The 13,682-nt window shown below is 39.1% G+C and overlaps 1 protein-coding gene across 1 annotated transcript in view; it reads left to right on the forward strand.

Annotated features, from left to right (window-relative positions):
• znf462 (zinc finger protein 462) overlaps positions 1-13,682 on the forward strand; it is a 52,223-nt gene that overhangs the window by 34,074 nt on the left and 4,467 nt on the right. The window contains 8 exon segments of the mRNA XM_055040084.1: positions 524-658; positions 3,320-3,747; positions 5,917-6,035; positions 7,245-7,442; positions 10,240-10,480; positions 10,570-10,709; positions 11,637-11,860; positions 13,013-13,406. Coding sequence (XP_054896059.1) covers positions 524-658; positions 3,320-3,747; positions 5,917-6,035; positions 7,245-7,442; positions 10,240-10,480; positions 10,570-10,709; positions 11,637-11,860; positions 13,013-13,406 — 1,879 coding nt within the window.

The following is a 13,682-nucleotide window of genomic DNA, read 5'->3' on the forward strand; positions in this document are numbered from 1 at the left end:
ATTAATTTAATTTAATAGATAATACTCATAGCATCATTATGTAATATAAAGCTTGACTACCTGGTTCCAGATGCTGAAACTTACAGATAGTGCAAGAAGACAAAGACCAAAGTGGACTTCTTCCATTTTACAGGTCCAAGTTGAAAAAAGAAAACATTGTAGTGGTCAATGCAAATAGGATTCCAAAACCCTTGAAACCTATATTGTTTAGTCTTAAGTCACAATTAATCAAACACATACAGGCATCATTTCGTTTGTGCTTTCTGCATTTCTGTAGTTGTACATAGCAATGCATTTTAATTAGTTTAATTGAATGGTTGTTAAAAATACCTTCAGATTTATTATGAACTATTAGATGTTTTAGCTTCCTGGAGAAAAAGAATATGAATGCCCGTTGACTTATCAGATATTTTTGATTATTAATATTTTTGTCATTAGGGAATCTTAACTCTATAATCTATCTAGAGCTTCTATAAAATGGTTGTGTAAACCAGATTCTTTTTTTTTTCTTTTTTGTTATCAGGAAAGCCTTGCAAATAAAACCCCCATAGGATTCCGGTGCAACTTCTGTGTGGAGATCCACCCGACCCTCCGAGCCATCTGTAACCACCTTAGGAAGCATGTCCAGTATGGAGAAGCCAAACGGGGTCGTGTCAAGGTGAGCAAAGCTGTTCAATATTTCTGTTACAGATGTAGTCTTAGGAAATTTATTCTTTCCAAGGATCTAGTTGCACAAATGTTTAGCACAATAATAATATATATACAAAAGGTAAAAGATGCTTTCAATCACACTTTAATCCTAGTATCTTTAGATCATGAGCTAATTATCTCAGTGTCTTGAGATGCTCGTGTTAACGACTTAATTGTTATGTAATTGAGGGAATCCACTTATGGTTATCAGGAGGTATGCAGAGTGTCATGCCAGCATGCATGGCTGGTATTTTAAACACTGCAGCAAGTGATTGGTTTAAAATGTGTAATCAAACAGGGATGCTCCAGCTCTGGCAATTTCTCATATTTTGCATACTGTAAGAAGACATTTTTTATTTTTAGAGGAAAGATTTTTCACATTTTTGAATTAACATGATAAAGGTATGAAAGAGTAATGTGGGACAACTTGAGATTCAAAACTTGTTTGTTTTAAAACTAAGAGGAAAGTTACACTAACTCTGTTCTTAATCATCAAAAAAAGTTGTGAATTTCAATTATTTTCAAATCTCTGGAGGAAGAAAAAAATCCATGCCATCCATGACTCTCTACAGTTTATACGACCATCCGTGTTTGTGTGTGTGTGATACATCCCGCCATACTACGTTGTTTCTTTGTATCTTAGAGATGAAATGGACCAAAAACTTCTGAAAAGTATCGCTATTTGATCTGAAAAATACGTAGGCTCTTCATGCTTAAGAACTTTATCATCATAACAAATATATGTAGACTGTGTCCTAGATTCCCTTCAGTACACCAAGCTCTAATTCCTGCCCCCTTGCTGTTGTAATCGTCAACAATAGGATGTCAAACTGTTCCTGTAAGAAAATTAAGCTCCCCTCAAAATGACACTCCATGCAAATGCAAAGATTCCTGCTGTGCTAAAATGATCCACAGATCTTTTTTAGGGTGTTGTAAAAGCACACTCTGCTGGTCCCTGGTGAGTCTGTTGCATTTTCTAACTCTGAAAATTGCAGTGATCTGCTTAAAACGGACTTTGGTTTGTGCATTTTGTTTATTGCGGACAGAGAAATGAGTTGTGCTGTCCCATCCTAAGCAAGATGATGGAGCTGTGAGCCATAACGTTTCAGACAGTCACTGGCAACAGTTTGTGCATTAGTAATCCACTGAGACTGCCACAGAGGGCAACAGGCCCGGGGATCCAACAACATACTCGGATAGAGGCCTGACTCGTCCATCAAACTCTTTACTTGTCCAAGAGAAGATAGGCAGACAAGCAGAGAGCATGACACAGAAAAAGTTTTCTGCTTCCCTATATATCATGTTACTTTCAAAATGTTTAAAAATATTTTTTATATTTTTCTTGGTAACAAGTAGTGCATAATACTTGTTACCAACAAAGTGCAGGACAATAACTGTACATAACTTTCAGGGTTTTTTTTTTTTTTTGCTTTAGAAATCCAAATCTGCAAAGCAATGGGTACAATGGGTACATTTGCATGCACACTTTCATGCAAATGTACCCAAGTAAATATTTTGCAAAACTATCTTTCGCTGTGATTAGAGCTGCAATTCCTTTGGGCTAGTTCTTTGCCAGCTTTTTGCCTCCAGAGACTGAAATTTTTGTTCATTCCTCCCTAGAAGATCTCAGTCAGTTTGGATGGAACGCATCTTTGAAGATCAAATTTCACCTTTTGCCACATATTCTTAATGTGGGTCTGAACTTTGTACCATTGTGACACATGAACAGGCTTTGATCAATCATTCCATTGTAGCGCTAGGGCAAGGTTGCTGTCTTGCTGAAAAGGCAAACCTCCAGGCACTCTTTAGTCTTCAAACAGGGTTTCCTCCACGGCTAGCCCTTTATTTAGGCACTTCGATTTATTTACGAAAACCATACCCACAGCCTGATGCTGCCTCAGTCATGTTTCAACATGGGGATTTTGTGCAGTGTTGGTTTTTTGCCACTTATGGTGTTCTGCATGCCTGCCACACAGATTTTTACTTGAGTAACAATTCATAACCATGGATCATTTGCATTTCACGTAATAGTTGTTATTGTATGTTTTAAATTAAAATATTTACTTTATTGATTAAACTTACCATATAAAAAGAGTTAAAAGCAATGTTTTTTAAATGTTTTTTTTTTTTTTTTTCAAAACCAGTTTTAAATCAGGAAGTGCTTCTGATAAAAATGAAGAGCAAGCACTACTAGTGAATTTAAGAACTGGTTGACTCTGTGGTTGGTGCTTCTTATTTATGGCTGCCTGAAGTGCAGGGTCAGATCCTTCCACAGACAGAATGAGTTTTCTTTTGGCAATAAAGAAAAAGAGTGCAGCGATTGTCTTTCTCCTCTCCATGGTCGTAGTTACTGGCCTGCTTCTCCAGCAGACGAGGAAAGTAAAAGAGAAACTGATGGATTTCCTTTGCTTCTCTGTTCTGTAAATCAAAACAAAATTAATGCAATGTTCCAGCTTTAACTTCTAACCAAACCAAAGTGATTATTTACAATAAATGTTTATGGACTGACATGCTGATTAAGTAGTAAATAATGAGTTTTAAGCACCACAAATGAATCCAAGGGGTTAAAATTTGACTGGTGTAAACATCTCGGTGAACAATTTTTCTTTTCTTTTGCTTTGCTTTTCAGCAGGAAGTCACTGACGTACCCCTGACTGTGCCCTCAAACACTCTAACCAACGGCGTCCAGGAGGAGGATGAAGCAGCCGAAGTCGACGGAACCGACAGACCCGAAACCTCATCGTTCATCCCCCCGTTTTCAACTCGTTCCATCGATCAGAACGTTGACGATGTTGATCTGGAGACCACGGATCCGGACGCAGAGGTTGAAGGAAGAGCGGCCGCCCTCGTGGCTGCCGCCAGAGCTACGGTGTCGGGGACCCAGCTGAATCACCGGCTGGCAACTGGGGGTCACGCGTGCTCCCAGTGCGACCGGGTCTTCATGTCCATGCAGGGGCTGAGGTCCCACGAGAGGAGCCATTCTGCCATGGCTTTGTTCAACAAAGAGGATAAATACAGCTGTCAGTACTGCCATTTCGTCTCACCATTTAGACACAAGTAAGTGAAGAAGAGTCATCCTGCTGATACTTGACATTATTTTCCTCTTCGTCTTAGATGCAAATATTGGTTTACATATGAATACATGAATTTACATAAATTCCTGCATGTGCTCTGTGACTCAGTTGGTCCGTTCTTAGAGGTTAAATTTAAAAGAAATTAATTAGAGAAAAGAAATTAAATGGACCCCAGAACTTCATAAGTATGTCACTAAACAGTGTTCCTACATAGTCTGGAAAAGGAATTAAATTGTCTCAGTCCATCAATCTGGAAACTATTTCCATCTTTCCTTCTTCCTGTCTCACTTCTGTCCTTCACTTTGTCTGTCCTTGTCTCCCATCCTTTCCCATGTCATTTCCTTTTTGATAATTCTTGTCTTGTTCCATCATCACATTCTTTATTATTTTTTTGTCTTCCCTGCACTGTTCTTACTGTCTTTTCCTGTTGTTCTTGCTTGCTCTATTTTCATCCTTCCTCACTTGCATCCTTCCTTTTCTAATTTATTTCTTATCCTTCCTATCCTTCTTTATTTCTTTCTGTCATGATTAGTTTCCTTCCATACTCATTGTTCTTTTCTTTCCTATTGTGTATGTTTCTGTCCTTCCACCCTTCCTTATTGTCCTCTTGTTCTTGTGTCTTTCCTTCCATAATGTTATCCTTTCCTATCTTCATTCTTGTTATTCAATCCTTGCTTTCTTCACTTTCTTTCCTGTCTTTATTTCCTTCCTTGTGTCCTACATTTCTTCTTTCTGTTCTTTCTTGTGTCCTTCCCTCCTTCTATGCATGTTCAGTTTTTTCACTTTCTTTCTTCTTGTCTGACTTTGTGCTTTTTGCTACATCCTGGTGTAGAGATTCATTAGAAATTTTTGTTTTTATTTTTGAAAAGATCAACAGGACAGAACTCTCTGGAAATCTGAGTCTGGGACATTTTTGTGTTATGGCATTAAAAAGCAGCTAACAGCGGGCGAATTTGAAGCACTTCATTTCTAAACACAGGATTTCTGAATTCAGATGGGAGCAGTGACTAAAAGCTCATATATGTGGGTGGGATGGACCTATAGTACCGCACCGGTTCCATTAGATCTGTCTTGAATTAAAAAGAATAAAAACAAATCTAACTCGGCAGTTAAAACATTTCATTCACTCCACTTGTATTGGTCACCATCAGCCTGCCTCCCGTTCCTGATGAAAGCATTTATTTCTCCTGGCTCAGCAAAGGTTTGGAGCCCAGATTGAACTTGTTTTTCAGAACCAGAGCCAGTCAGGAAAAACCCGTTCTAAGCAACCGTTTTTTTTGCACACAACCCGGTTTCACCTTTGTCCATCTATCCATTTTGAGCTTTACGTTTGTGTGACCATGATAAAAGAATATCTTAATTTTTTTGCAATATATATTTCTTCAGTTGTTGCATCATTTGTGACATTATGTGCTGTAAAGTGCGCTAATTCTTTCACTTCATTCACATCAGGCAGGAAGAACGGTCTCATGTAGTTTAAGCTGAATCTGCATGCACCATTTGTTGGAGATGTAGCCACAGTTTCCTACATTTTTAACCGTTTCCTTGAACACCCTTCCATTCTGATAACATCTGCCGTTTCAATCACCTGGCTGTTGAACTCATTTTGTTCCGAGCACAGTTTTACACCTCGCTCTGTTTACCTGATGGCAGTCCCTCCGAATCTCCAATCTTCTCTGAGATTTCCTGCCTGTTAGGAGAGAGATGGGCAAACATTACAGCGAGAGACGGGACATTTTGGTCCTGCAATTTGTTTTATCTGCCGCAGAGACGGCGAGAGCGAGAGGGAAAGGGAGAATCCTCATCTCCTCTGAGCTCCCAGGTGTAATCCCTCTGCACTGTACATGCCCCGACCCAGAAAGAAGCTGCGTTGTCGTGTCACCGCAGAGGTACTGGCGTTAAAAAAAAAACACAGCTCCAACCATCTCCACAGGACACTAACACACTCATTCCCTACAGAGGATTGTGGGTAGATGAGTTCATCCTTCTTGGCTCCATGTTACACAGTCATTAGCAAAGATTTAGCTGTTGTTAGTTAGATGAACGTCATTACTCTTTTCTCCTTTTTCTTTTGTTTTTTCTAATCCAAACATTCCTCCTTTATTTATTTATGTTTATTTATATATTTATTTCATGTTTTGTGTCACGGCAGCCTGGACAGACATGTGCAGTCTCACCATGGTCACCACAAGCCGTTCAAGTGCAGGTTCTGCCCCTTTAAGTCTGCCTACGCGAGTCGCTTGAAGAGCCACCTGCATAAGGCCCACACAGGTAAACACACACATGCACACATTACAGGAGAAAGCAGAAGGCCTAAACGGCAACAAATTCATTACTATATAGAGCACAGCTTACGATCTGTTTCTGCTGAAACACAAAGTTGCTTATCTTTAGTTGAGGATAAATGCCGGCTGATGTCTTCTGCTGTGCAACCAGGAACTCTGAAACTTTTCAAACTGTGATGTTCTCCCGAGATAAAGCTTAATAAGGCAGTGATTTTCCAGCCTAACCACTTCTTTTAAGGCCACATTGCAGTCAGATCAGATTTGCTACCTTGCTTTTTGAGCACATGCAACAGAAACAAGGAAACTTGATTCTGTGGTGGTGTCATGATGACGATGTCGACAACACTGACTGATAAGATCAGCTTTTCAAAATAGCTTGTCCAGCAGTTTTACCAGCAGTTTATCTCTATAATTAACACAAATATTTTAAAAAATGCAATTTCTCAAGTGCTCTACCAGAAACCTTTTTAATTTATCTTAATGGAAATCAAATGCTAAAATCCTGGTCAGACTTTCAATTCAGTGCATAATCTTTAAACCAGACCCAAATTTCTTCCACTTGGTCTCCAAAATTCTGTATTTCCTTCTTTACCTTTTGAAAAGTTTTCATACCCCTTAAAACTTAAAACTTTTTTAGTTTTTTAAATTTTTTTCTTGTTATAACCTCAAACATTAATGTATATTATTGGGATTTTATGTGATACACCAACACAAAGTGATGTATAAATGTGAAGTGAAAGGAAATGCCATAAAAAGATATTTAAGCTGTAGGGTTGAGAACCATTTTTGACAGCTTCTAACTGGTTTGAATATTGGTCTTTGAACTGCCCAAAGCTTTAGATGTAGTTTTACAGCCCACTTCTGTTTCATGTTTCAGATTCTTTTTGCCAGTATCGTTTGAAAACCATGAATCATTTGCCATCCAATTCACAATTATGTGCTATTTTGTGTTGGTCCAAAACATTCAGTGTAGTTTGTGGTGGTAACGTCACAAAAGTTCTAGGAGTCTGAATACTTTTACTAGACACCACGAATACAAAGGGGAGCCCTAATAATTCCAGGTGGTCTTACCTGTTACAAAATAATACAGATGGCTTTGTTTCTACAAAAACAAAAAAACAAGAACTTTTGTCAACTGTTTCTTTAATCATGGATAACAATATATGTATTTTAACATTTGTCCATTTCCTTCCAGGTGAGCAGTACACATACAAGTGCTTGTCCTGCCCATTCTCCTCTATGACCATCAGCCAGCTGAAGGAGCATTCTCTGACGGACCACGGCGAGGTTCTGACCCTCTCTAAACTCCGAGCTGCCACCCAGGCTGCGCACGCTGCTATCAGGCTCCCCCGACAGGCTGCGCACACTGACCATTCTCATCTGACCACAGATGGTATAACGTCATCTTCAAAAAGTTTTTCAGTAGATGGGAGACTACTCGATAGTATTAGGCGGAGAAATTGAGAAGTTTCTGAAGGTTTAGACAGAATGCAGATTACAAATGGGCTGGATGGAGATAAAAGTAAAAGTTGTCCTGTGTATTTTCTCAAAGGTTGCGCACATTCTGTAGCGTTAGTTGGAAGATTATTTTTTTCCAAGTCAAGCTAACAAGTTTCACATCAACTATTTTCATTCCCTTTTTTATGTCAGACATCTTGATGCACTTACAAAGACAAAATCTGCTTTGGATTCTTGCCTTCCAGGTCTCCCCTCAGTTTCGTCTTTGACGCCTTTTCTTTGCTGAATATGTTTAGTCGAAGCAGAGTCTGGCTATAGCTTGACATGCTGCTGTGTTTTTTAGGTGTTGCCGTGGTTTTTTTGTGCGGCAGCGGCGTTAGCTTGCAGGCTTTTCTTGGCAGCAGCTGTCACCTTGCTGCTGGAGCTGTGGAATCTTCCCTGGAGCCGGAGTGGTGCAGCATTCCTCAGTGCACCATCCACTGCTGTCAGCTGTGCACTAGCAGGACAAATGAAGCATTGAGAGAGAGCAGAGCTGACATATTGAATGTCTCCATGCTGCGTCAAACCAGCCACCTTCCGCTGAATATCTGAAATTCAGACCAAGCAAGGCTTTTTTTGTTCTTTCTTTTGAAGATCTCCTGGTCAGTTGCCTCCGTTTTTAGAAGTAAAGTTTACACAGTTTTCCTTCGAATTGTGTCAGTAATGGAACTGACACTCAAACTTGAAAATATTTAAGCTGATGATGTGGCTGTAATTTTGATCAAGATCGTTAACAAATGTGTGGTTTTCCATCTTCAACAATGAAAACGAGCTCCGGCTCTATTTTATTCAAATCACCACTGAATTTTCTTTGTTTCTGCTTTTTTATTATTATTATTTCCTCAGTGCAGAGAGGATAATAAAACATTAATCAATTGTGGTGCATCTGAACTTCTCTACCTCCGCAAATGTCTGAAATCGGATCTTAGAAAAAAAAACTTAAAAAGTGCAAGCTTTCCTTTCACTTTGAGTGCTGAATTCGGCTTTTCCTACATGGGTACATAATCTGTTAGTGCTCCTTCCCCTTATTTATTGATGTGTTGGAGGCTCAAAGTAGGACGAAAGCATGAGCCCAATCACTGATATCATAGACCCTTGGGAGAGGGGGAAGGAGGATGAAGATGACTGAAGATGCTCATGCTTATTCTCTTTTACCTACGATGGTGAAATTGCCCAGTTTAACGCAGCAAATCAATCCAGTGCTGTAGCAGTAGGTAGATTGCTTTGTTTTATGCAAGACGTGTATGAATCAAAGAAATGAGCCAGTAATCTGAATGGAATTACAGATGCACGCTTGAAGCTTAATCTACTCAAAATGATGGCAATTTGTGTCTCCAGTGACTTCTGGCCAGTTTGTTTGTGGGGCAAGCAGATTTTATTTGATTTATGTTCATATTTGAGAAGAATAACTCTAAAACCTCAAGTCTGCTATACATCAGCAATCTGAGGCCTTGTTTTGTTTTCATAATGCAGAGGTCAGTTTCATGCCCAGTCTCATGAATAAGTTTCAATGGTGCGATTAGCTCAGATACCAGTAGCATGATCAATAAGCAGAAAATATGTAAATATGTATTGTCATCCTAAAAGCTACAGGTTGATCAGACATAGGAGGAAAAAAAAAAAAATAAAATGCAGTATTTCAGTTCCGGTTAATTTGTGTTTTTATGTTGGCTAGTTCCAAAAAGAGCCAAACAGTGTACCGTTCTAATACATTATTGTACAATTATAAAACCTGAAGTGAAAGAAGTTTTGTATTTATTCAGTCAGTTATTACACAGCTAGGGAAATTTAGAAGTATTTTAACCAGTGCAGAATTATGAAATGGAAAAAAAACAATTTGTTTTTTTTCCCAACAAGAAAGGCTGAAAAGTAGGATGTTCAGTCCCATTCTTCAAAACTGTGGCATTTTGTTGTAACTCTGTAGGGCCATGTTTCCAGCTACTTTAATGAATGTTATTTTTACAGATGAACCTATTAGAATGTCTTTTTTATTCAACTAGAGGGCTGAGAACAGCCATTATCAGGTCTTGCTTATAAAGGTCTGGACTTTGACCTGGCCATCATAAAACATGATTATGCTTTGATCAAACCCTTTCCATTTTATCTTTGGATGTGCAATCAGGTTGTTGTCCTGCTGGAAAGTGAACCTCTGCCCAGTCTCATGTCTTTAGGTGACTTTAACAGGATTTCTATTTAGTTCCATCCCTTCTCTCATCATCTCTGACCATCTTCCCTCTTCACAATTTTCCATTGAGAAGCTATTTTCAGGTTGCTTTTAGCATCAGCGTTTTTATGTCGTGGTGTAACAATGGCTTTCCTCCAACATTTAAAGTAACTGGAGAGAAGTTGTTTCGTTCAGAGATTCTCGCACCTGAGCTGTGACTCTGCAGCTCCTACAGAGCTACCACGGGCTTTTGGCTGTTTTTCTTATTGCTTTTCTTGCCCATTCTGCCAGTTTAGGTGGACGGTCATGTTTTGGGAGGCTTGCCATACTGTTTCTGTTTTAAAAGATTCATTGGCCAGTGTTACATGAAGTGTCCAAAGCTTGTAATATTGCTTTATGAGCCTTCACACAGTTCATTCTTGACATGTCTGGTGTGTGCTCTGTAATTAACAGCTGTATTTTTGCTGAGATGAAATGACTTATTTTTAAGATTGTAATATTCTCTTTCTTTCTCCTGCCTCCTTCTCAGATCCATCAGATCTGGAGCCAGCTGATGTTTGTGAGGAACTCAGTCGCTACAAGCTGGCTTCCCGGAGTCAGATGTCTTTAAACTTTCAACCCGGCGGCCCCACGCCATGCGGCTTGCTCACATGCGAGTTCTGCGAGTTCAGCTCTGGATACATGCAAAGTCTGCGGCGGCACTACAGGGACCGCCACGGCGGCAAGAAGCTCTTCAAGTGCAAAGACTGCTCCTTTTTCACCTGCTGCAAGTGAGAGAAAACTCCCGACCTTCATTCAAAGTGCTCCGTTTTATTTTGAAATGTTAAGGGTGCAAAATCCATCTGTAAATGTTTTTCAGGGATAACTTTTCCCTGCATGTCGAGGCTGGTCACAACAACAGTGGAAGCGGGGATTTACCTAAGGAACTGCACTGCCCTCTCTGCCTCTATCACACCAAACACAAGAGCAACATGATTGACCACATTGCTCTGCACAGAGGTATGCATTACTAGTCATGGAAAGTACAAGTTTTACAGGAGTGGTTCGAGAGTTTTGCTGTTTGTTTTTATCATTGCCAACTCTCCTATTGTTCCAAGGTTCCGACATACAGATCGAGTAAAGAATTAATATAAGAATTTTTTAACAATTTGACTTATTTATCATCCCATTCTAATTTCTAGACACATATTATTTATTTTTTGGCATGCCATGTATTTTTATTTAAGGTTTTAACTCTTAACATCCATGCATACAAATTTGAAATTCAGTTTTATCGATTCTGTACATTGAATGAAGTTGAGGTCAAGGCTGAGGTTAAGTTTAAATAAATTTAGATTATTTTATTTTAACTTAACTTTTTCCTCTAAGTTTAGTCATGTTTCCCTTAGTTTAGATCAATTTGACTTAATTTTCTCATTTTAAGTCAATTAAGGTCTTAAAATAAGGTTCTTGGTTGGGTAATGTTAAAGAACTTTGCCAGTTCTTTAAACACACTAATAAAATACAAACCAAAGAAACAAACTTTCCATTAACTTACCCTTTACAAATCTGTGTTTGCACTTTAGAAAAGTTTTATTTTTATTTGACATTTTTATGGTAGTGGAGGCAGAAGATTTTCTGTAATGCGTTAAATGTAAGCCCTAGTGCAGATAAGTCAAACATAAACAGTAACATTTTAGTTTCACAGACTGGAAACTGCTGGGGTTTTTTTTACTTTTTTTTGCCCTGGGGTCTCTTGCTGGTTCCCTGGCAACCTCGTGGTGACGTCGAGACTACAGGAAGTCCCAGTACTCTGTTTGCTTTTCCTCACAACAGCCCACAAAATGTGCAGCACTGCACACATATCTAATTTAGATTCACACAAATCGTCCTCCTCCTCTTTCCATCTGTTGAAATGAAATTAATTTTCACTCCCCTCTCTATCAGAAGATCGTGTGGCTCCTCTGGAGATCAGCCGCTCCAAGCTGTCGAGTCACCTAGAGGGCCTTGTGTTTCGCTGCCACAAGTGCACCTTCACATGCTCAAGTGACCATGCCCTGCAGCTCCATCTGCAGAAGCATGACGAGCTCAAGCCCTACCAGTGCCAGCTCTGCTACTATGACAGCAGCCGCAGCAGCCAGCTAGAGGAGCACCTTCGCCTTGAGCACAAGGTCAGTTGGAGACCAGTATGTGCGGTTTTGCATAGCTACATTTTCCATGGATACACAGAAACTATGAGCAGACTTTCAATGAGCAGAGACTTGTTGGGTGAACTCCACCAGGGAGTCTATTAGCAGCAGAAGAAATGAATATCTTTGTAATTAGGTTAAAATGAAAGAAAAAATAATAATAAAGCTGCACTTGGGATGTTTCAGAAAGGAAACTTTTCTCTGACGGTTGCAAAAACAAATGATCTCTTAGTGAAAATACACTATCTTTACCTCTAAGATTATTTCAGCCTTTTATAACTGATGTACATATTCTGACATTATTACACATTTACGTTGCAGCAGGTGTTTCTCCATTTATTCACTGGCAATGAGTAGATGTATCATAAGATTTTGGGATTTATTTTGTTTTTCTCTGGAATCTAAATCCTTCAAAAGTCTCCTTTTCTAATTAAAATGCTTTCAAAAGTATGATGAAGAAAACGGCACCATTTCAGCGTGAAGCTAAAGAATTCAGAGATCCATCTTTTTGTGCCGAGAGCGTGACACCTAATTCTTTAGCAAGTGTTTTACAAAGGGCAAAAGAAAGAATAACCTATTTTAATCTGTTTCAGGTTATCACAAGGTTCTAAAAATCATCAATATAACCTAAATATGTGTCTGAATAACTGCATTTTGTGGTGCTTATGATTATAGCTCTGTTCAGTGCAAAAATTCAGGCCTTCTATAAAGCAAGTTTTCCCAAATTTCAGAAGAGAACATAAATATTGCTATTTCACTCCAGTCTTTCTGATTATACAATTTTTAGACACGAACCTGCTTTGCTTTTACATTTAATGCTCTAAACAATAAACCAGGTCTTGTTTAGATCTAGTAATTCTAGCTTTTACAAGCATATAAAAGTCACCGAATGTTCCTGATCCAAATTAAGATGAAAGAACAAAACTTTCTTTTGAAAAGCTTTGTTTTTTTTCCTTTGTGTGTAACATTTTCATCTTTAAAACATTTTAACTTGCCAGTGAAAATCCAGCCTTCAAAAAGTGAAATAAAGTTGTCAATTTAACACTGTTCTTGAGATGCAGTATTTTAAACACCTTCAAATGAAGCCCATAATTAAAGCTCTTAAAGGAACGCTGACATCTTGTTTCTGATCAGGTTATCCGTAACTTCGAGCTGATGGGCCGAGTCAACCTGGACCAGCTGGAGATGCTAAATGAGCAAGAGAGCAGCGCAGAGGAGGAAGCTGAGAGCGAAATTCTGGAGATGGTGGCGGACGGAGAGGCCACCATGCAGGGGGAGGAAGAGGAAGAGGAGGACGAGGAGGTGGATGACGATGACGATGAAGGAATGGAAATCATTGAGAACATGATGGATGACCAGGAGGATACGAATGAGAAAGACGGGGAGGAAAACATCAGAGAGGACGGGGAAAATGAGGTGATGGAGGAAGAGGACCAAGAAGAGGAAGAACTTCAGGAGGAGGAGGAAGATGATGAGGAAGAGGAAGAAGACGTCAAGGAGGTAGCGAAGGAAAACACGGTCCCGCAAGGTAAAAATCCACATCAACCAAAGGCCCTTCTTGTATGAAATGTTTTTGGAACATAAGAAGAAATAATTGAACACTTTTAACAGCATTAGAATAATAAACTAATATTTAAAGGAGCAACTATTTCCATCAGATACAAAGAGGTAGAAACGACAACAACTGATTGTGACTGAGCTGCCAATGAAAGTAGCTAAACTTTTCTGTGGACTAACTCTAAATTTACATTGCTGAAAAGTTAAAAATGTGGCTTGATTACCAATTACTATGGTTTTCTTGGGC

This window comes from Poeciliopsis prolifica, unplaced genomic scaffold (assembly GCF_027474105.1).
Source record: "Poeciliopsis prolifica strain line A6 unplaced genomic scaffold, Auburn_PproV2 SCAFFOLD015, whole genome shotgun sequence".
NCBI classification, from domain to species: domain Eukaryota; kingdom Metazoa; phylum Chordata; class Actinopteri; order Cyprinodontiformes; family Poeciliidae; genus Poeciliopsis; species Poeciliopsis prolifica.